At 36.5% G+C, this 25,134-nt stretch overlaps 1 protein-coding gene across 2 annotated transcripts in view; it reads right to left on the reverse strand.

Moving 5' to 3' along the window:
• Ano3 (anoctamin 3) overlaps positions 1–25,134 on the reverse strand; it is a 255,321-nt gene that overhangs the window by 85,667 nt on the left and 144,520 nt on the right. For both annotated transcript variants that reach the window (XM_028882377.2, XM_028882378.2), the window contains 4 exons: positions 24,744–24,799; positions 21,444–21,565; positions 16,687–16,821; positions 2,698–2,794 (listed from right to left, as the gene is read on the reverse strand). In XM_028882377.2, the coding sequence (XP_028738210.1) occupies positions 2,698–2,794; positions 16,687–16,821; positions 21,444–21,565; positions 24,744–24,799 (410 nt within the window). The remainder of the gene's footprint in view (positions 1–2,697; positions 2,795–16,686; positions 16,822–21,443; positions 21,566–24,743; positions 24,800–25,134) is intronic.

Raw genomic sequence — 25,134 nt, forward strand, 5'->3', positions numbered from 1 at the left:
ACTTGAACAAGGACTTGAAACAAAGCCCTGAACTTTCCTTTTATGGAGAGACTGGACAAATGATACAGGACTTGAAAATTAACCCAAAAATTTTCTTTTCAAGATTCCCTAAAGATATCTTCACCCCTAGAAAGCAAAAAGAAAAAGAGAATAAGATATGAGATAGATCATTGAATCTACTCTGAGAAAAAAAAAGAAAGAAATAATAGGATAAATAGGTAGATCATTGAATCTACACTGAAGAAAAAGGAGAAGATATAAAAATGACAAAAGGTAGACTAATGAATCTATTATGAAAAGAAAAAAGAGAAAATATGAATATGATAAGATAAAAAGGGAGATTATGGAATCTACTTTTAAAAAGGAACTACTTGTTTTAAATAAGATAAGTAATGAAAATTTTTTGGTCTGAGTTTATCCGATGTTACTGGACTGGACATTGTTAATATATATAATGGAGTTTTTTTGTCTGGATCTGTCAAATGTTAATGGACTAGAAATTGTTAATGTAATCTTGATTGTATATTGCATATACTTATTGAAGATAGTTTTTCTTGTATTAGTTATAAGCTTTTTTTAATTTTAGACAAAAAGAGAGGAAATGTGGTGGTATTGTGTATTCTAATAAATTTATCTGGGGTCAGAGAACAGACAGCCACTAGATACAAAGGCTAGAAAATGATGGCACTCACACCTTTAATCCTAGCATTCCAGAGATAGAAATCCCTCTGGATCTCTGTGAGTTCAAGGCCACATTGGAAATAGCCAAGCATGGTGACTCACGCCTTTAATCCCAGAAAGCCAGCCTTTAATCCCAGGGAGTGGTGGTAGAAAACAAAAAGATATATAAGGCAAATGAGGACCAGAAACTAGAGGCATTTGGGGCTGGTTAAGCATGTGGCTGGTTAAGCATTCAGGCTTTTAAGCAGTAATTCAGCTGAAAGCCATTGGGATGAGGATTCAGAAGCCTCCAGTCTGAGGAGACAAGACCAGCTGAGGATCCGGTGAGGTGAGATAGCTGTGGCTTGTCCTGTCTCTCTGATCTACCAGCATGGACCCCAATAACTCGGCTCGGGTTTGATTTTATTAATAAGAACTTTAAAGATTCCTGCTACAGAAACAACTCTAGGACATGACTGCAAAAGACATGCTATATAATGTAGTGGACAATGGTTGCTTAGCTGTTTTCCAAAGGTCATTATATATATAAATAATTTGACTCCCTAATTTTAAGGTAACAGGGTGGAAATGTAGTCTACTCTAATGTTTAGAGTTAGAGCTTTTGAGAAGTAATTAGGATTATACAAGTCATCAGAGGAGCCCAGTCCTTTTGATAGAACTTTTGATCTTATGAAGATGAGAGGGTGACCAAACACAATCTCACCCTACCTGCCTTATGTTGTGCCTCTCCTCTGCATTAACTTAAGTGTCTGTCAGCAAGAAGACCTTTACCAGGTGGTACCCTGAAATATCATACCTCAATAATAACGAACTAAAATTAACCTCTTTTCTTAGATAGGTGACTTACCTCAGGCAAATCATCACAATAAGATAAGTTGGATTAATACAAAAGTTAACAATAAAGCTATTATATAACCTGACTATTCTATTTCTAGATATTGACCAAAGAGAAATAACAATTGTCAGTTAAAAGCTGTACTTAAAATGGGAAATGCATTAATATGTGAACAAATAACAAATTTTCATATAGAAAAAATGAAAAAGTATTCAGCAATAATGAGAATGCTCTGTTGATAAATGCCACATTATAATTTCAAAACTGTTACAGTGTATAAAATAAGTCATAAAAATTCATACCATTTAATACCATATACATGAAAGTCAAGAAACATGCATGGTTATCAGTAATGACACATTGCAATTGGTTACCTAAACAGATGAACTTGCAGAGAGAGTGTGTGGGAGAGCTGGGGAAGGATGAGAGGGTAAGAGGGTACACAAAAGCTTTTGGAGGTGATAGACATGTTCATTATCTTCATTGTGGTGATGTGCTTCACAGCTACATATGCATTAACAAAATGTACCGATTTTTATTTTTCAAATGTGTCTAGTCTAGTTTACTATGTATTAATTATTCTTCAATAAAACTATTCTGAAAATAAAAACTGTGAAAACTGGTATCTTTTTACATTTGTATGAGCCTTTTTTCACCTAGGAACTTTTAGAAATTTTGGAATGTGATGACATCTAGATTTTAACGTAGAGAATCTCATTTAGTGGCTTTGGGATGATGCTTGCTCTTCAGGAGTTTAAAAGTCCTTCAGGTGATCTTGGTAGACAGTAATATGGGACTTTGAGACATGACATTTCATTTCCTCTCTGCAGCTAGAAGTATTTTAACTTAATAAATTCATGAAAGATATAAATTGAATCATCACCATGGAAATAATGATTCTCATAAAATGAATCAGATATAATGTCAAGTGGAGGTTTGCACCTAAGATGTCAGTTATCAGTTATAATAACACAAGAAGAAAAATATATTAAAACAAAATATATTCTCTTTTTAATTGCAACAGACTGATTTTTTTTTCAGTTATCAATGACACCGATGATTGTTGATAAACTTGTAGACAATTAATTTCTGCAGAAAAACTACTTACTGGGGAACTTTCTACTACCTAATTCTTAGAAAAACTGGAGCTCAGGACAGAAACTGCACAGGCCCATACTCACCTTGGCATAGATGCAGCTGTCATTGAGTCTCTGCAATGAGCAATTCTTGTCACAGAGAGGGCACATGAAGACTTCGGTGGCTTTACAAATTTCTTGGCTTGAAAAAGCAAAGGAAAAAAGTGTGAACCTCTGTCTTAGCCTGTGCAGAACATACTACTGGAGGAGCAATGCAGAGAGGAACAGGGAAGAGATAAGAAACAACCAGGATAGAGTTAGATCATGGCTTCCACGTAAATATTTTATGAGGCTTGTGACAGGAAGGTCCTTGTTTGTTTCTTTAATTTTAGAAAACTCTGACAAATAATACTAATAGATCATATGTTAACTTGTATAATACTTTATTTTAAAATAAAGGCATTTTGATCCATGATCTCTCATGGCACACAGAATTATCTCAGGCGGTAATCTCTAGAGTAGTCACCAACCTCACCATAGAATGAACTAATTAGAGCCACAACTGGCTGTTCTGACTTCTCAAGTATAGTGATCTGATAATCGATAACATACACTTCAGTACATAATCTTATGCCAAATGTTTTCTAAGAACTAAAGGAGTGTGTGTGTGTGTGTGTGTGTGAGAGAGAGAGAGAGAGAGAGAGAGAGAGAGAGAGAGAGAGAGAGACAGAGAGACAGAGACAGAGACAGAGAGATTTCTTGACAATTATCATAATATAACATTGTCTCCATGTAAATATGTTTTCAATGAGCATGTAACTTTATGAATGTATCACTTCCATGACTGTTAAATATTCCAGTGTATATTATAGATAGCTTTCTGATAAGAATAAGAAATCATTAGCAATTTCTTGAAAGCTTTATTTACTCAGAGTTTGTAACAACCTCATTTTAGGATGTTTTGTGCACTTATCTGCCATTCATGGTCATTCCCCACCTTGCATTGCCCTAGTAAAATGTTTAAAATAATTTCTACTTTAAAATGTTGAAAAGAATTTAAAGGCTTTAGAAAACATGTTTGGAAATTCAACTGGCAATTTAAATTTAATTGGCAAAATTTGCAGCAAGATTTGATGCCTTTAAAAATGTGTTGAGTGAACACTAAAAAATATGTATTTCAATGTGAGATTATAACCTCAATTCAAAGTGAAAATAAATACTATGCAATGATATGCCGTAGTAACTGCTTCAGGCAAAAGAGGAGTTGATACCCCTTGAACTGCTTAGTGTTCACCAATCTAAGGTAATGCCAATTATCTCTGCTTAGCAGGGAACCATAAACATATAAAGGTCATGCTCAAGGTCACAGAGCTGAGAAAGGTACCTCAAGGACACGAAGAATTTACTGATTGTAAATCTAGTGTCCCATTAATTATAACATAATTGAAACAGAATCAAGTTCATTTCAAACTCAGAAGAATCTGTCCATCATTCATGATGGACTAATGATGACATGATGCATGCCATACTATTCTTCTTCCACTTTCACTTTTCTAGTAATTAGGATGTTTACATGGAGTAGGAGAAAGTGATAAAAAAAAAAAACCCACATATTTTAACACCAAAAAGCAAGAGAACACAGTATTGCCTCTTAGCAATCCTAAACATTTTAGAAGCAGAATTTTACATACTTTTTGAAGAAAATTTTAATTAAAATAGATGAATTATAATAGCTCATTTGTTTCTCACAATTGCTGCACAGTTCATCCTACATTGGACTCTCACACGAAGGGAAGGTTTAGAGTTGGTCTGTAGTATATCATCTTTTTTACTTTGTCAGGAAAGAAAGCCTTTATTGTCAAATTACCATGTCCAGAATTTAAATCATTACAAGGGGTCTTATTTTACTGTCATAATCATAAAATTCAGTTTCTGTCATTTGCTCAAATCTTAATTTGATACATTGTATAAAAATATTAAACATTTTTGTTTCTTTGTTTCACCAGCCATATCTCCTCTAGCTCAGGCTGGCTTCAGCTTCCTCTATAGCCAGAGAGTGGCCTTGAATTCCTGATCCTGCTACTTCTACCTTTCAAGTATTGGGATTACAGATGTGTGCCATCATTCTCTATTTTTGTTTTAAATTATTACATTCTATTTAATTAATTAATTAGTTAATTAATTATTTGTGTGTGTGTGTGTGTGTTCCATAGGGTGCTTCTGACAGTCAGAGAACACCTCACTTTGTAGGAGTTGGTTCTTTCTTTCCCAATGTGGGTTCGAGGCACCAAGCTCAGGTATTTGGGCTTGGCAGCGTTTACATGCCAAGCCATCTCCACCATGACTAGAAATAATCATTTTTTTTGACAATTTTCTCCTGTCTGAAATAAGGGATTTGCATATCACAAATTTATTTTATTTAGCATCTAAAGGGAAGGAAAGTTCCCATCATGAATGCGTCATCATTTCTTTTCCAGAGCTTGACAATCTACACTGCCACTGTAATTGTGGTTTTCTTTATTTTTATATCTGTGCTAAATTTGTGCAGTAAAGGCTGATTGCAAAGAAATAATGACTAATACCAATTAAAAAAACGAAACAGTCCATTTGGGGTAGGTGTTTGGACCCCTGGTCTGTAATACTCCCAGTGCAGCAATTCTCAACCTGTGGATTGCAACACCTTTGACAAATTTCTATCTCCAAAATTATTTGCATTACTATTCAAAACAGCAGCAAAAATACAGATATGAGGTAGCAACAAAATAATTTTATGGTTGGTCATCACAACGTGAGGAACTGTATTAAAGGATCGCAGTGTGAGGAAGGTTGAGAACCACTGTTAGTGATTCAAGTCACATGACAAGCAGAGGGCAGGAAACCTCAGCTGGATGATGAACACATTATAGCACACAGGGGAGCACAGACAGAGGCAAAGAGTTTGAACATGACAGCATGAACAAAGCATCGGTTTAGAATTAGATGTCAACATGAAGCAACTGTAAGTCAAAACCACCAAGACAATGAAGACCAAATTTTATTTTATTTTAAGGGTTTGGGGAGATTTCTAGGGATTGAACTAGGGCCTTGGTCACATAAAGTGAGTGCTCTCCTGTTGAGATTTATCTCCAGCCTGAACTGCTAGAACTTTATTTTATTTTTTAATTTATTTAATTTATTTTCATTTTACATACCAATCACAGTTCCCCCTCCTTCCCTTTCTTCCTCCCCCCCACCCTTCTGTGGTGGTTTTATGTTCCCCATAATATTGTGCACTCTAATAAACTTATTTGGGGTCAGAGACAGAACAGCCACAATATTAAACATGAGGATAGTCAGTGGTAGCACACGCCTTTAATCCTAGCATTCCAGAGGCAGAAATCCATGTGTTCAAGGATACAGACAGGCATGGTGACTCATCACGCCTTTAATCCCAGAAAGCAAGCCTTTAATCCCAGGGAGTGATGGTAGAAAGCAGAAAGGTATATAAGGCATGAGGACCAGAAACTAGAAGCATTTGGCTGGTTAAGCATTTAGCTGATTAAGCTTTCAGGCTTCTAGGAGCAGCTCAGCTGAGAGCCATTTGGATATGAGGACTCAGAGGCTTCCAGTCTGAGGAAACAAGACCAGCTGAGAAGTTGGCCAGGTGAGGTTAGCTGTGGCTTGTCCTGTCTCTCTGACCATCTAGCATTTCACCCCAATAACTGGCCTCGGTTTTGATTTTATTAATAAGACTCTCTAAGATTCATTCTACACCCCTCTCTCAGCTACCCCTCATAGGGAGTAAGGCTTCCCTTGGAGAGTCAATAGAGGCTGGCATACCAACTTGGGGCAGGACCAAGCTCCTCCCCCCTGCATCAAGGCTGAGCAAGATATTCCACCATAGGGAAAGATTTTATATATATAATTTGATTTTTAACACTTTTTTGGGTTTTGCTTGTTTTGGTTTGTGGGTTTTTTTTTGGGGGGGGTGGTTGAGACGGGGTTTCTCTGGGCAGCCTAGAACATTTTATAGTAACACTGAAAATAAGTATCATTAAGGATGTGGAGATACTGAAACTTTAGTACATAGTGAGAATCTCAAATGCTATGCTGTTATGGGAAACTGTAAAAGTGCTTCAAATTTTTTTATTAAATGATCTCATATGATACCACATGGTCCTGTAATTCCATTTCTAGGTATAGTACAAAAATAAATGAAATCAGGATTTTTGAAGAGGTGGTGAAACCAGTGCTTTGAAGTCATCTTTCATTGAAAAAAGCATTCAACTCACTCTTTGCAGGGTAACCAAAAATTGGATGCAAGGTTGGCATTTCTGCCTTCACTCTGTGTCTGTACTTGTCAGAAGGCACAAAGATAAACCATTTTCCTTAATCTTGTCTCTTTAATTGCCTTGAATTTCAGGCAGGACAGAGCTTCACAGGACAGACCATCCTTCCACTTATCTGTGAGGATGAGTTTGTACTCTCAGAGATTAACCCTGTAACAACTTACAGTAGTATCGCCTCTTCAGACAGACTAGCACTGGGTCAATGGCGGCTCATTGGTGCTGTTGGGTGGGACCTTAGTTAGAACTGTTTGTGTATGTGTACTGTCCTCTTGCTAGACCTCATGTCAGTCCTGTGAAGACAAACTTGATGTCACTGGATCTCTTTATCTGTTCCTCATCCTACTGTGGCTATCTTCTTTTTCCCCAATACTGTGTCTTTAATTGGTGAGTTGGCCAAGCCTCCCTGATGCAGCTACCAGAGCCCAGGCTTTGACCCTAACACTCCCATCTTCTTTGAATGATTTTTAAAATGTACCAATGATATTTAAACAAACAAAATTTCTATGTATCAACAAATGGATAAAAAAAAAAACCCACTGTATATATGCCTAAAGCAGTATATTTGGCCTCAGAGAAGAAATTGTGTCAAATATGACAACATGGGTGTACATTTTCAATAGTGAAATGATCCAATCACAGAAGAACAAACACTGAATGATTTCACTTATTTGATGTAGCTAGCACAGTCAAACCCATACAAAAAAAAGGGGTGTTTATCTGTGGTTGTCAGAAGCCATAGAAAGGTGATGGTAAACATAGTTGATGCTCAAAGAACCATGAAATTCCTATCTCACACAATGAATGAGTTTGAGAGACTTGTTGACACATTTACAAGTGAGCACTTAATAATACTATAAGAAGTTTGGTCTAGTTTTAAACATTCACACCATAAAATGTGTGTTTCATAAAACAAATCTGAGAGATTTGAAATTTAGCTAATCCCTTAAAGGGAATATTCTGAACAAATCACTTACTTCTAGAAAGACCAGGGTTTTTTTTTTGTTGTTGGTGGTGGTGTTTTATTTTTGTTGTTCAATATGAGGATGGTAACTGGGGTGTTAGTTAAGTGATATGATAATCTACCTAGCACCCAACTGGCAGCTAAAGAATGAAGAGACTCTTATTGCTGAGGATAGGCATAAAAAGGAAACTTGTTTCGGGGAGGGTTCTTTAACATACAACAGCGTTTGTAAAGCAGGTCAGGACTGAACATTGCATACATTTCTTTTGATGTTCTGATGCCAATTCAGAAGGTTCCAGAAAATTGCAGTTTCAGCTCTTTTACCTCGTCCTGAAGCCCAGAGCCTTGAGAAGCAGGACACCCATAACTGTTTAGTCTTTCTTAAAACTTATTAGATGCCCTCTCTGAAATATTGATAAGAACATTTCAGTTAAGTACATATGTTGCATATATATCACATACATATGTACACAGAGAGGGATCTAAAAATTTAATGCTCTATTTTCCTACTGTTAGCTGCTGGGCAGTTAAGAAATAATACTGTAAGCTTTCCTGGGTATAGTAGTCTTGGCTGGCATTTGTGATCTCATAGAACATCTGTCCAGGCCCTTCTAGGTTTTAGAGTCTCTATGGAGAAGCAAGGTATTATTCTAATAGGTCTGTCTTAACTTTCAATCACAATAGAGAAAATGAGACATTCCATAATAAAACTAAATTTAAGCAATGTCTACAAACCCAGCTCTACAGAAGGCAATACAGAAAACTCAAACCTAAAGAGATTAACAACACCTAAGAAGAAATAAGGAACAAATAATCCCAAATGGCAAATCAAAAGAGGGGAAATGTATGTGCACACACACTCATACACACACCACCACCACCACTACCACCACCACCACTACCACCACCACCACTACCACCACCACCACCACCAACAACAACAAAGCAGGAATCAACAAGCATTGTTCATTGATATCCCACAATATCAATGGTCTCAATTCTCCAATAAAAAGATAGACTGACCAAAGGGACTTGAAAATAGTACCCATACTTCTGCTGCATCCAAGAAAAATATCTTAATGTCAAGGATAGACATTTCTCATTGCAAAAGACAGAAAAAAAATTCCAAACAAATAGACCTAAGAAGAAAGCTGACATTGCCATGTTAACATCTGATAAAACAGATTTTTAAATGGAAACTAATAAGAAGAAATAGAAAAGTACCTTCCATATTCATCAAAGGAAAAATCCACCAAGAGGACACTGCAATTCTTAACATCCATGTACACAATATATGGAAACCTAAGTTCATAAAAGAAACACTAATACAGCTTACATCACACATTGACCCTCACTCACTGATAATGGGAGACTTCCCTACAGCACTATTGCCAATAGACAGGTCATACAGAATAAAAACAAAAAACAAACAAACAAACAAACAAAAAACTAGAGAAATATTTACAGACCAAAACTAAACAGAGAAATGCTGGAGCTAATTGATATTAGAAACTAAATGTGGACTTAACAGACATTTACAGAACATTTCACTTAAACTCAAAAGAAAATACCTTCCTCTTGGCACTTCATGGAATCTTCTCCAAGATTAGTGACATACTTGGACATAAAGCAAGTCTCAACAGATATAAGAAAATTAAACTAACAGCCTGCATTCTATAAAATCTCCAGTGATTAAATCAACAACAGAAACAGAAGAAAGCTTACAAACTCATGGAACAAGGACAACTATCTACTGGATGAAAGCGGAGTCAAGACAGGAATTAAAAAGGCTTTCTAGAACTGAGTGAAAATGAACAATACTCAAATTTATGGGACACAATGAACATAGCTCTAAGAGGTAAGTTTACAGCACTAAGTGCCTATATTAAAAACAAAAAAGGAGAGATTTCATACTGGTAACTTTAAGTAGCACATGTGAAACCTCTAGAACAAAAAGAAGTTGTACACAAAAGGATTAGATGGAAGGAAAAAATCAAACTCAGGTTAGAAATCAATAAACTAGAAACAAACAAAACCAATGTAAAGAATTAATGAAACAAAGAGCTGGTTCTTTGAGAAAATCAGTAAGATTGACAAACCATATCCAAATTATAAAAAGTGAAGAGAATATTTAAATGAACAAAACTAGAAATTAAAAGGGAACATAACAACTGACACCAATGAAATCCAGAAAATCACAAGGTCATACTTAAAAAAACCTGTATTCCACCAAATTATAAACCCTAAAGAAGTGGATAATTTTCTCAATGCATATCACTTACCAAAGTTAAATCGTAATCAGAAAAGCAATTTAAAAATACCTATAACCCCTAGTGAAATAGAAGAAGCAGTCATTAAAAGTTGTCTCCCCTCCCCCCAAATAAAGCTGAGGACCAACTGTTTTCAGTGCAAAATTCTATGAGACTTTCAAAGGAGTTAACACCATTACCCCTCAAATTATTCCACAAAATAGAAACAGAAGGAACACTGTCCAATTCATTTTACAAGGCCACGTTATCCTGATACCCAAACAACATAAAGACCCAACAAAGAAAGAGAATTACAGATCAATTTTTCCTTATGAACAAAGATTCAAAAATACTCAATGAAATAATTGCAAAAATCAGTAACCCTCCTATGTACAAATGACAAGTGGACCGAGAAAGAAATCAGGGAAACAATGCCTCTCTCAATAGTGTCAAATAAAAATAAAGCATCTTGGGGTAACTGTAACCAAAACAATAAAAGACCTGTATGATAAAAACTTTAAGAGACTGAAGGAAAAAATTGAAAAAAGTATCAGAAGATAGAAAGATCTCCTATGCTTATGGATCAATAGGATTAATATAGTAAAACTGGCTATCCTACACAAAAAATCTACTGATTCAATGTAATCCCCATAAAAATTTCAATACAATTATTTACAAAACTTAAAATGACAAAATTTCAGCTTCACCTGGAAACACAAATACACAGGATAACTAAAACAATCCGGAATATTAGAAAAACTGCTCTAGGTATCACCATCCCTGATCTCAAATTGTACTATGGAGTTGTAGTAAGTAATAAAACCAGCATGATACTGGTGCAAAATCAGACACATTGACCAGTGAAGATCTAGAAATAAATCCACACATCCATTGGCACCTGATTTTGATAAAGAGGACAGAGACACATTCTGGAGAAAGGACAGGATCTTCAACAAATGGTGCTGGTAAAACTGGAATATTCCAAATACATCCATATTAATCATCCTACACAAAAATCAACTTCAAATGAATCAAAGCCCTCACTACAAAACCAGACACACTGGAGCTGATAGAAGAGAATGTGGGGAGTAGCTTTGAACTTATTGGCAAAGGAGACAACTTTTTGGACAGAGTCCCATTAACACTGGAACTAGGATCAACAGTTAGTAAATGGGACCCCATGAAACTGAGAAGCATGGCAAAGGACACTGTCATTCAGACAATACAGAATAGTTAAAGATTTTCATCAACACAACATCTGATAGAAGACTACTCTCAAAATTTCCAAAGAACTCAAAGAATTAGATATCACAAAGACAACCCAATTACAAAAAAAGGGGGCTACAGGTCTAAACAGAGAAAACTCAATGGAGGAAACTCAGATAGCTGTAAAACACTTAAAAAATGTTCATCATCCTTAGTCATCAGGGAAATGCAAATTGAAACTACTCTGAGATGTCATCTTAAACCTGTCAGAAAGGCTAAGACGAATAAAACAAGTGTCAGCTCATGCTGTAATGGGAACACTCATCCATCTCTGGTGGGTGTGCAAAATTGATGGATATCAGTGTGGGGGTTCCTCAGGAAGATGGGAATTTACCTCAAGGTCCAGCTATAACATTCAGGCATATACTGAAAGAACACATCTTCCTACTATAGAGACACTTACTCAACCATGTTCATTGCTGGCCTGTTAGTAATATTCAGAAATTAGAAATAAACTGGATGTCCCTCAACAGAATAAAAGATAAAGAAAATGTACATTTACATAATGGGATATTACTCAGCTGTTATAAGAATGAAATCATGAAATTTGCAGGTTAATGGATTGAATGAGAAACAAATCACCCTAAGTGAGGTAACCCAGACCCAGAAAGACAAATGTAGCATGTGTTCACTGATATGTGAATTTTAGCTGTTTAGTCAATGAAAACCAAGCTATAACCTGTAGAGAAACAGAAGTTAGGTATAGATTAAGGCAGTATGGGGACAGATAGAGCTCCTAAGAAAGGGAAATAGAATAGATAGTTATGGATGTATGGCAGGGTGGGGGATGGGGTGGGAGACTGGAATGGGAGGATCAAGGGGGAAGGGGAAATGAAGAGGAGGACAAAGGAGGGAATATGGGGAGAAAGAGCTAAAGTTAAGGATTATTTGGGGGGCAGTATAGAAATTTAATACAGTAGAAGCTTTGTAAATATCCACATATGAAGGCAATCTAAATGAAATCATTAAATAATGGGGAGACAGAGTGCTAAACTGGATGACTCTTGTCACCAAATGAGGCTTCCAGTATTGGTATTATGTTGTTGGCCAAAGCAGTCCCATTGGAACCCCACAACAGCCCAGGCTGTTGCCAAGACTATAGATTGTTCTCCATAAACTGACAGTAAGTCCTGTCCCATTGCTGAATACATCACCCACACAACTCACTGAACACGAAGAAACCAACCTGGTGCCTACACAGAGCCTTCACCCCTATGTTCTAGAGTCTATGGTATAGAAAGGTACTCTGCATGCTATCAAAGGAAAAAGGTAAACACCAAGCCAGCCACAAAGCATTTGATCCACATTGACATCTGCCTGTAAGATATGCTAGTGCAATGGTGGCACAAAGCTTGTGGGTGTTACCAACCAATATCTGGTTTGACTTTTATTTTTTATTTTTTTTAAATTTTATTTTATAATTTAATTTAATTTTACATATCAGGCACAGATTCCCTTGTCCTCCCCTCTCCCGCCCTCCACCTTCCCCCCCCAGCCCACCCCCCATTCCCATCTACTCCAGGGCAAAGACTTCCCGGAGGATTGAGTTCAACCTGGTAGATTCAGTCTAGGCAGGTCCAGTCCCCTCCTCCCAGGCTAAGCCAAGTGTCCCTGTATAAACCCCAGGTTTCAAACAGCCAGCTCATGTACTGAGGACAGGGCCTGGTTCCATTGCCTGGATGCCTCCCAAACAGTTCAAGCTAATCAACTGTCTCACTTATCCAGAGGACCTGATCCTGTTGGGGGCTCCTCAGCTATTGGTTCATAGTTCATGTGTTTCCATTCATTTGGCTACTGGTCCCTGTGCTTTTTCCAATCTTGGTCTCAACAATTCTCACTCATACAAACTCTCCTCTTTCTTGCCAATTGGACTCTTGGAGCTCCACCTGGGGCCTGGCCATGGATCTCTGCATCCGGTTCCCTCAGTCATTGGATGAGATTTCTAGCTCAACAATTAGGGTATTTTACCATCCTATCACCAGAGTAGGTCAGTTCAGGCTTTCTCTCACCCATTGCCAGTAGTCTATTGTGGAGGTATCTTTGTGGATATCTGTGGACCTCTCTAGCACTTTGCTTCTTCCTATTCTCATTTGGTCTGCTGTGGGATGGTCTGTATGTCAAATTACTCTGATTGGCCAATAAATAAAACACTGATTGGCCAGTGGCTAGGCAGGAAGTATAGGCGGGACTAACAGAAAGGAGAAAAGAAAGAACAGGAAGGTGGAAGGAGATACTGCCAGCCGCCACCATGACAGGCAGCATGCGAAGATGCTGGTAAGCCACAAGCCATGTGGCAAGGTATAGATTTATAGAAATGGATTAGTTTAAGATGTAAGAATTAGATAGCTAAAAGCCTGAGCCATTAGGCCAGACAGTTTAAATAATATAAGCGTCTGTGTGTTTATTTTATAAGTGGGCTGTCGGACTGTGGGCTGTCAGACTGCTGGGGCTTGGTGGGACCTGGAGAAAAAACTCTAGCTACAGTGGTCTTCATTTATCATGGTCTCTTATTTCTTATTCTCCCTCTCTGTTCTTGATCCAGCTGGGATCTTCCATTTCCCTAAGCTCTCATTCCCTAAACCTTGCCCTTCATTACCCCCACTCACATCCAGGTTGTTCATGTAGATCTCATCCATTTCTCTGATAGAACCCATACCTGACAATGCTTAGATGACCAAGAACCTGAGACTAGATGGCCCGGGGATAAAATGCTAATGTTCTACAAAGAAAAGAAAGTAGCAATAAATTGACTCTCAGTGACATTCTGCTATAAGCATAGATCAGTGCCTTGCTCAGCCATCATCAGAGATTTCCTCCTGTAGCAGATGGGAACAAATACAGAGACCCACAGCTAGATATTTTGCAGAGACTTAGAAACCTTGGAACACTTAGCCCTAACAGAATACCATCATCAAATCCCTCCCCTCAAAGCTCTGAGAATCCTGTGGAAGAGAAGATAAAAGATTATAAGAGAAAGGATGGAGATTACCATGAAAACAAATTTCTCTAAATCAACAGGATCCATCAATCTTGTGCCTTTTTTGGGGTTTTTCCTTTTTTTTTTTTTCTCCTTTTTGTTTGTTTTGTTTTATTCATTTGTTTGTTTGTTTTGTTTAGTCCTATTCCAATGTGTTAGTTTTTTTCTATCTTCATTACTATATTATATTAAAATATATTATCCCTTAGAAGCCTGTTTATTTTCTAATGAGAGGCAGAAAGCAGATGGTCCAGAAGGAATGGAGGCACGGAGGAACTGGAAGGAGTAGAGGGAGGAGAAATCATAATCAAGATATATTATGTGAGAAAAAAAATCTATTTTTAATAAAAGGTAAACATGATAGCAAAAACACAAACAAAAATAAATATGACTGTATTTTGGTTGTCAATATTTTGTAGATCCATAATAAACAGACTCATGTCTCCAGCTTTTTATCATCTCACTACTTTGTAACAAACACAAAGGAGCTTAGTAAGATAGTAATACAAATCAACACAAAGCAAAACAGTCTTTTCCCTGCCTGCCCACCAAGATAACAGCCAGGACTCAACCATGTCTGGCACCTTGAATGGAAAAATATCAGTCTCAAAATTTTGAAAGTCAAGATATTCAGTGCTGTTTATCTTGGTTTAGAATAGAAAGTCTGACAAGATCTTAATTATAGTGTGACAGCAGCAGTGGTAATATAATACCAAAAGCATGTAACTGAAGAGTTTGCAATGCCTTTTAAAACACTCCTTGTACTAAAGGTTAAAGAATATGTTTACAAAAGAAGCCAAAGTCCCCTCACTGGTCAATAGGGACAGTAAATTTCTTACCTTTTGTGCATTCCTACTTTTGCATATTTTTATGTTTGTTTTGATGGAGGGAGGTGTCTGTATCTCATAGTAAAACTTTATGAAGTGTTGAAATTATGACAATGTGCTCCATGGGTCTAATCTGAGCAGTAACTATTGAGTGATTATTTTCCAATATTTCTTTTTTTTTTATTGAAAATAGATTCTTTCTCAGACCATATATCCTGATTATAGTTTCCCATCCCTCCACTCCTCCCAGCTCCTTCCCACATTCCCTCCTCTTTGGACCCATTCCCTCCCAGCTCCCTCCCACTTCCTCTCCCTATTGGACCTGCTCCCTTTCTGTCTATCCTTAGAAAGAATTTGCTTCTATTTGTTCATTCATTGCAAAAGAACGGCTTTTTTTCCAGGACACCTTTAACTGTAATCCAGCCTCTCCTCTGAGCCACATCACTTATTGAATAGCATATAGGAAAATCCCCCAAAGAAGCAGAGAAGGAATAAGGTCTCAAAGCTGAGATTTATATAGGATCATGTTGCCTCTCAGCATCAGAATGATTCTGTAAAATCCTGAAATAAGCCTGTGATCAGATCATATGGTTTCTACCTATAGTGTTTGTTTTGAAAATCAAGAGAATTCAGAGGTTTCAAATCAAAGAGTTTGGTTAGTAAACTCCAGTGCAATGCAGATACTTTTTTTTCCAGGAAAAAATACTATATATATTTTAATATTTTAAAGAGAAATACAGGGAAACTAACATATATATAATTTTATATCAGCAATAGCTGTTAATATGTACTTCCTAGTAGCCAGGTCATTGCAAAAAGATTAAGAAAAGGAGCACAAAATGCTGAGTTTTGATAAAGGAATCTCTCTTTTTAAAGATTTGTTTAATTATTTTATGTGTATGTACATGAACCTGAGTGTATGCATATGTACCATCTGTATGTAGACATCTTTAGAGGCATTAGAAGATTGTGTCAGATCCTTTGGGGCTGGAGTTAAGGTGGTTGAACCCAAATCAGGTCCTCTGCAAAGAATAAGGCTCTTAACTGCTGAGCCCCAACAAGGGATTCTTTGTGTTTTGAATTTGATTATATAGAGTTAAATTCAATGTTATACTTGTGAAAAACAATGCATTATTTGTAATAATAATTCATTCCTATTTCTAATTTTATGTCACTTTTCTTAAAACTGTGATCACATTTTTGATATGATTTACTTTTGCTAAATCCCAGTTTGCTGATATTTTTAGATTATTTAATCCATATTGGAAAAATAAATTTAACAAAGAGATAAGAACTCACTCTTGGATATATTCAAAAGAATCTGCACATAAAACTATAAAAATGACATTTTGACAGCACTCCTGTTGTACTAAAAACAAAACAAAACACAGACACAGCAGTCCTATTATTTATCTCCACTGTGCATAGGCATTTGTACTTTTACAAAGCAGGACAAATACATTGGAGAAGTCTCTTCATAGCTCACCTTACTTGACTTTCATTCATTGTAACTAATCCATAGAAGAAAACACACAGGCCAACAACTGCTGCAGGAATCAGCATGCCAGTATACCATCCCAGCCATGCGAAGTACAAACCAATCTTCTCACCAAAGTATAGCCTGCACAAGAAAGCCAGTCTTCAGTTTGAATTAACGCAACATAAATGACCCAACAATCTCCAATTCCACAACTAATGACGATATCAGATGTAAACTGAGGCTTCTAGCCCATGTACTTGTCAGCAATACTTGGGTATCTGACCCTGCTGGCTGTTAATGACTCTCACAATGGCAATGATGTGTTTCTGTAAACTTGGCCACTAAAGGGACAGTACAAGACCAACTTTCAACAGTACCTATTTCTGGTCCAACTTTATCAAAATAGTTTTCATAACCCAATTTTTGCCTTTCTCCATCTTCCTAATAGTATACCTTTTTAGTCTTTAATGGAGCTATGTTTTCCTGAGAATAAAAAGAAGAGAAAAGAAAAAAAAAAATCAGTTGGCCATCTGATTGGATTCTCAGTTCAGGGCAAGATGTGTCTCCACTTGAGACGCTGACATGCTTATGCTACAGTTTGCCTGGTTACATCTCACCTTCTTCCACTGAAGCTCTATTCTGCTTGTCGGAAGCACATTTTCTTTTATTACCACTGGCCTCTAACTAAAACAAAACATTTCCCTCTTCCTGTAACGGGTATTTGTCTTCTTCTTCATATTGTTTCTTCCAGGAAGCTTTACTCTCTCACCCTTGTTAGGTGTTTTGTGCTTGTTCCAATGCCTTAGTGTTGTCAGACATGATGCCTTATAACATTCCTTCATACCACAATTCAGTGTTACCCTCACAACATTTAAGCCTCTTGAAGTGAGAGCTGTGCATTTATTGCTTCACTAGCAACCACTCTTAGAAGAGCAAATGAAACTAAAGGAATTAAAACCTTATTAGTCTTCAGTTGATATGAAAGTGGCAGATTAATGAGGCAATTCTAAGATCTACTCAGCTGTTCTCCCTTCACTCACTCCAATGTTGCTTTTTTATAGTTCCATAATTTATAAAGGGGTGATAGAAATAATTTTACATTCCCTGATTTCCTTACTCCTGTGAGGTCTCCATTTTCTAAAGCTGGTTAGTTAACATAACCCTGCCCACAGCTACACTGTTAAAGATTGATGCTTCACAGTGACTGTTGCTGGGAAGAAAATTTAATTATTAGTTTTCATTAGCAAGGCTTCCCTTTCTGCGTTGTGAACAATGGGATATCTTTATGACAATGGGGAGAGTAGTTGCAGGGACTGATCTGCTCATAAGACACTAATGCATTAATCTGTTTTTTCTTTTTTGTTGTTGTTGTTGAAGTTAATGTACGTTAATATTATTAGGCTAAAATATGTTCTAAGTCAAAGCAGGCTTCAATGTGTGTCAGGGGGTGGAGAAGCTAGCTGCAGACAAAGAAAAATGGCCAAAAATGACCTTGCCCTGCAACACCGATATTTACAACTATCTACAATAATTATTCCTTAGAGATACAAAAAAATCCTGCAGAAGAAAGAGGACAAAGGGATACTACTGCAGCAGTTCCCCACTACTGCTCAACCAAGGCCATTCTCTTTGTGTCTGTTTTATTTAAAGCTCCCCCTGTGACATTTCAGTTGATGATCTGTCCCTTGCTGAAATAACTTCTATCTCCAAGTAAACCCTGGTATCTATAACTTTAGAAATAATCATTTATTTCAACAACTTTATTTTTTAAGTTTAAATCCCTTTGATACCAATTATTAGAATTGTTTGAAATGTCATACCCCTGTTTTTGCAGCTGATGATTTTTTTAAACTATTCCTTTGGATCTAAAATAGTTTCCATGGGAAATTAGATTGAAACTAAATAAGCTTTAGCTATTAAGTGTTTGAATCAATTTTAAAATAGCAAAACAATATAACTGCATCTCCAGAAATGATTGTTCATTAAAAAAAAAAAGATGAATTGACAGCTTTTGACACATACATCACATTAAGGTATTTTTATACTGGACATGACAATGTTGATTTGCCTGTGGAAATCCCATCAGCTATGATCAAAATAACCCAACTGTCACATACCATCCTGCTCTTATTATAGAAAGGAAGCAACAGAAAGACTCATGAACAACTTAACTATAAAGAGTTAAAAGTTCTGGAAATTGTGCTTTGTCCAAAATAGCTTTCTGTGGTTTAAGCTGAATGTCCTCCACATCACTGCTTCAGTTTTAGCTATAACTAAGTTCCTAGGCAGTGCTGTCCATTGACATATCACCCGTACTCCTTTACTGTATGCCTTTTTCTGGTGGGTCTTTCATGATGCATTATTGCTTAGTCACTTTAACTAACACATATTCTTACAGGAAAATTACCCATCTCTGTGAGTAGTCAAACAATAGTAGCTGGAGAGCCCTGGATGTTTGTAATAGAGACCCCATTTATTCATAAAAGATGCTTGCTTAATTTACCTGAAGCAATAATAGCAATGCTGCCTGTAGATAAGAATAGTAACTCAGCCGGGCAGTGGTGGCACACAACTTTAATCCCAGCACTCAGGAGGCAGGGGCAGGTGGATCTTTGTGAGTTTGAAGCCAACCTGGTCTACAGAGTGAGATCTAGGACAGGGACCAAAACTACACAGAGAAACCCTGCCTCGGGAAAAAACAAAAAAGTAATTCGCACTGAAATGCTACTCAAAAACTATCATCTTAGTTCCTAAAAAAAACATTTTTTATGAGCCAGCATGTCTTACTATATAGTGCCCACAGATTTCAAAAATAATAATGCTTTACTTTAATACATTAGAATAATGGAATTTATCATGGTTGACATAGTAAGAAAATGTCTTGATTCTGGATATGTTCAACTACTAACATTTGCTGAGTATTCATCCTGCGTATCTCCAAGTGCTTACTCCACTTACTATCCTGTGACCCACAGAGTTCACCACTGCGGACCTTATCCACTCTGTTTTTTCAAAACTTCTGACTTCCAGACAGGCTTGTTGGTTTCAAGATCTATATGGTAGATGGTTTCCTTTCTCTTGGGTCATGGTTTGTCTACAACTACTTTCTTCCTCAGGTCACAGCTTGTATCTATTACCTCCTTCTATGGGTTAGTATTAATTGGTTCTGGCAAGTCCTTCCTCCTCCTATGTCTTTAAGATAAGGTTTAATAATTGCTTCTAGTTTTTACTAGTCCCTGAGCATGTCATTAGGTGTTGGCGTTCATGATTCCACTTCCCACTTCTATATCTTCTTTCTTACTGATTTCCCTTCAAGCACTCCTTCAGTGATCTGTATCCTACTGAGACACGGACTAATACAGTTGTGAGCTATTCTTTATATTCTGTAAACAGATAAAAGTATCAACACATATAGCTTAATAATACGTGTTTTTTCTTTTATCCATAGATATTCATCATTAGCTAGCAAATCAGAATAGTATTAACATACATTTTATGCTTTTTATATGAACAATGTTTTCTGCACTAAAATAAATTATGTAAAATTCAAATATAAATATTCTAAACATAAAACTGAATCCAGGCATGATGCTGTATGCCTTTTATCCCAGCATAGGCAGACAGAGTTCTGTCAGTTCAAAGCTAGCTTTGTTTACACAGTAAGTTTCAGGGCAGACAGGGTTACACAGTGAGACTCTGTCTCAAAATAAATGATAGATAGATGATATATAGATAGATAGATGATAGATAGATAGATAGATGGATGGATGGATAGATAGATAGATAGATAGATAGATAGATAGATAGATAGATAGATAGATAGATAGATAGATAGATAGATAGATAGACAGATGATAGAGTTAAGAGCAACTACTCAATGGAAAGTGCTCACAAAAATAGAGAGAACACCTGTTTGGAAGACACATATAGCCAGTCCAGTGTATTACCAAGTTCTACACCTACAAATTCTACTATCCATAGATTAAAGTTGTGTCTTCACTAAACACGCATGTTCTATTTTTGCCATTCATCCCTAAGTAATATAACATACTATCTATTTCCCTAACATTCACATTGTATAAGTTATTATGAAAATTCTAGGGATGATTGAAAGTATGCTGAAGTATATATGTACCTTATGTCTAAACACACACTATATAAAAGGAATATTGGTACCGTGGAGGGTGTCATTTGAAAGGAGTTTCTGGAACTAATTCCTTGTGAATACTGACAGCCTACCACATACACACATGTGATGTGTTGGCTGTTTGCCTATCTGCCTTCATATCTGTTGAATGCTTCTTTGTTTTGATTTTTTTCATAAGGTAGTCCATTGTTCTAGCTCCATTGTAAAATGCTTATGATGAAATTGAGCAATGAGGTACTAGAAGACTTGGAAGTATGAAGAACAAATAAACAATCCAGGATAATTTTCCTCAACCTAGTATTCCTCAGAACCTGGTACTTTGGGTGTGTAATACATATGGCACCATTTTCCCTCCAGGGTGCTGGTCACTTCCTCTTGCTATCAATCTCTGATTGACTTAAAGACTCTTTTATTACCTTTCACACTCACTCCATAACCAATTCCTGGCATTCAGTTCCTTCCATTGAAAAGTCATGCAGTGTTTTGTTGTTGTTGTTTGCTTTTTTCTGCAGAGAGTTTCTAAACTGAAATAGCTGTGATAAGAAATAATTTCAAGGCTAGGAAAACGGCAATAGAACAGTTTGCTCATTATTACCAGCCAGTCCATTTACAGCACCTGATCAAGTCCAGAGGCTGATGCTTGTACCACATTCCCCAGCGTGCCCAGCGCTCATACAACAGATGCCTGTTATTCTGCGGTCCGTGGGTTTTGATGGGCAGGCTGCTCTTATAGGCTCCCTGAGAGAGATACAACAACGTAAATCAGAATCCATTTTCTTACTGAACTTTGAACTGAATAAGAATTAGTGTATCCCTAACAAGGAAATGTATCAATATATAAAATAATTAGAGATTACATACTCAAGCTTACCACTGGAATGGTAAATACCTTTATCATTGGAAATATGATAGTTCTGTGAAAATAGTGTTTTAAATAATTTTTCAAATAATTTGGGCCCATTTTACTTAAGTAAATGAGACTTCATATTTCACTGTTTGGATCAGGATCTTTTAACTAAAAATGATAAAATTATTGTAATCTTTCATTGATAAGTTGAATACCATTTAGATTTAAGAAGTGAGCTAGATACAGAAAAGTTCTCTTTTACTTATAGATTATAAGAGAACAAATATTTGCTTAAAACGAATGGGGTTATAACCTTTAGAGCCACCTATGTGTTTAGATCCTAGGGTCTTGTAAATTTACTTTTAATATTTCAAAATTTAAGCATTTAAAACACAACGTTTTCTTTCAAATGGCCTTCATATGGTTGAGTGTTCCCTAATCACCAGGGATGAGATTATTTATGAAGCTTTCTTGAAACTTTGAGATCTGTTTTGCAAGTGTCTTCAGGCTGCAAGGGGATAACATGTTCATGCCATCTCTGACACTTTAATAAAATAGAAAAAAAATAGTTAGGGACAGGGTGATACACATTCAAAGTACAAGCCCAAGGTATCCTCCCTAAGATAGCCCAAGTTTTTAAAACTTAATAATTGGAAGCCAAAGAGAAAAATGAAAAGCCACCTTGATTTCAAGTGCAGAATATCCATTTGGGGTAGTATTTGCTCTTGAAACTAGATTGCTGCCTGCTTGATACTTATCAAAAGGATGAATAGCAAAATTGCTGTTCTTTTGCAGTCAGTGCTAATAATTCTAATATATGGCATCCGCCCAGATTTAGTGGTCAGACCATATATATTTCTAGATGCTAAAATTTAGGGTACCTAGGACACCACTGTGCAACCCGCACTTAACACCGACTACTACACCGCTCTAGCTTGACAGTGACAAGAGGGGAGCTGCAAGGGAGAACTGGGTGAAGAGAAAGTCGCTTGTGGCCTTTCTGAAGGCTCACATATTGTCAATGGTCCCTAATCACACCTTGGATTGACTCTCCTCCATGATCCATCCTTGAAAGAATTGTATGTTTGACTCATGTCTTAGACAAAGTTTTCTCATACATATGCACCTTTGGCCTATTGATTTTACCTTTTCCTGTCCGTTTTCCCTAGAAGGATTTGCCATGCTCCTCTAGCTATTGCCATTTTTGTAAGAAAATTAAAAAAAAACTCTCAACTATGACTAAAAATTATGAGACTGAATATAGTATCTAGCATCAATCAAAAAGGAAGACATATACTTTAAAATATCCTTATTAGACTATATATTAATACCATTGACTTCATTTTCTTCTTTGTAAATCTTGCTTTTCTCCCATGAGTAAATAGCAATTCAAATCAATAGTCAACTCCTAGCCAATTTCATTGTTTCTCAATTATCTTTTGTATATTTACAGTATGCAATGGTACTCAATGATACTTTTTATTTCTATTATATATTCATAACATATATTTATATTCCAAATACTTTATATACATAAATTAAAAAGACTATCATCAACAACCCAGTTATGACAGCTGCCAAATTTCCCATGAGAAACTCAAGTGAGCTATCAGTGTACAAGCTAATTATGCAGAGAAAATTACTGTGCCCAAGAGAACAAACCAAATTTCCTGTGTTAAATGACTCCCTTAGCTGTGCTTCTCTGATCACTTTAGTTTGCCACCATTTTAAATGGTGTTTAATTTTTCTAAGCTGTGTTCCTTTATATCTAAAGAGAGAATAATGTTTACTTCTTTCTGCACAGGCAAAATCATGGTAAAACGTGCTGGTTCAGCACATGAAATATATGAAAAAAATGCTCATGATTATTATCCCTAACTTTTTATTGTAAGTGGGTATTTCATGAAGATCATTAACACTTCTTATGCTTATAACTGTCTTTGACATTTTACCTTCTTGTAACTGGATTATATATGTTTATAATGGAATTAATCTTTTTGTCAGTACCACAGGGTTGTTTCAAGTGAGAGATAGTCCATATTTATCTCATTGACAAATACAACATTTCCAATTCATTTTATCTACTAATAGTTATATGGGGCTGCAAGTTCCTCATATGCATTAACTTTGGGGCTCATTGCATTAACTTTGGAAATCAAGGAATGATGGGTTTTGAAAGTATGGAAGTAAAACTTCTAATTTATTTTAAGATGTGACACAGTTTAAAAAATAAACTATGGGTGTGTATAGCAGGGGCCAGGGAGGTGTTCAACAGATGCTCTTTTCATTGTTCAGGGCCATCCACATCTTTCTAGTTAAAACTTGGAGCAAGATAATAATCTGTCTGGAAGTGAGGTAGGTAATGCATGGAGGTTTTGTTTGTGGTCTTGTTTTTGACTTTCAGGTATTCTAAAATAGTAAATACAAGCCATGAACCTGCCTAATTTGGAAGGAATGGGCATTTCAAGCAGGATGAATCATGATGTATTGTGTTGGAACAGAGAGTAGTTAGGATATTAAACTGCTCTGGGGGAGGCTGGGGTTCTTCCCATAGGGAAAACTGTAGACATGTTTTGGAGTTGATGGGCCACTGTGAGGCTAAAGGATGATAATACTGTCTTGGTGAACTGTTCTAGATGTGGGTACTCAGATCTAAATGAATGAAATTGTTCAGGCACTGTCATGGTTTCAATGAGAAATGTCTCTAATGGTCTCAGGCATTTGGAAACTTGGCCTTGAGTTAGTGGAGCTGTTTGGAGAGGTTTAGGAGGTATGGCCAGGAGAGATGGGGTTTGAGAGTTTATGGTCTCATCCTAGTTCCTATCCCTGCTTGGTTCTTACTGCTCAAGAAGTGAGTTCTCATTGCATTGCTCTAGCCACCATTCTTGCTGCTTGCTGCCATGGTGCTCTGTCATGGACTCTAATCCCTCGAAACCGAAGCCCAAATAAACTTTTCTTTCATAAGTTACTTGTTGTGGTGTTGGATCACAACAACAAAAAGTAACTAATACTGTCTCCGAGAATGAAAATATTTTGTTTTGTTGAATGGAAAATATCTTTCAAAATTACCTCATGTGGGGGGAATGCTGCTATGTATGAGCCATTATTTATAAGTTTACGGATACCTAGAAATAGAACAAAGATCTGAGTCAATTTCAATGAAGGTTTTCCCTTAAAACATGTATAAATGCACAGAATTATTTTAAGACTTAAAGCAATTCAAATGACTTCCATATCCACATCAACTATAGGGATAGTAATTTTGAAAAAGAGATTGGTACTCAGCCTAGGTGTGTGTCCTTGCCACATTGTTTACAAGACACCAGCACAAGGTTTCATTTTACCAAATCACACCATAATGAGTGGTACACTGTTAATTTCCACTTCTTGGGATCACACGAACCAAGAAAACCTTTTTATCTATCCCCTACCAAATACAACAAAATTTAGTCAGAGAGGA

The sequence above is a fragment of the Peromyscus leucopus genome, chromosome 4 (genome assembly GCF_004664715.2).
Source record: "Peromyscus leucopus breed LL Stock chromosome 4, UCI_PerLeu_2.1, whole genome shotgun sequence".
Taxonomy (NCBI): Eukaryota; Metazoa; Chordata; class Mammalia; order Rodentia; family Cricetidae; genus Peromyscus; species Peromyscus leucopus.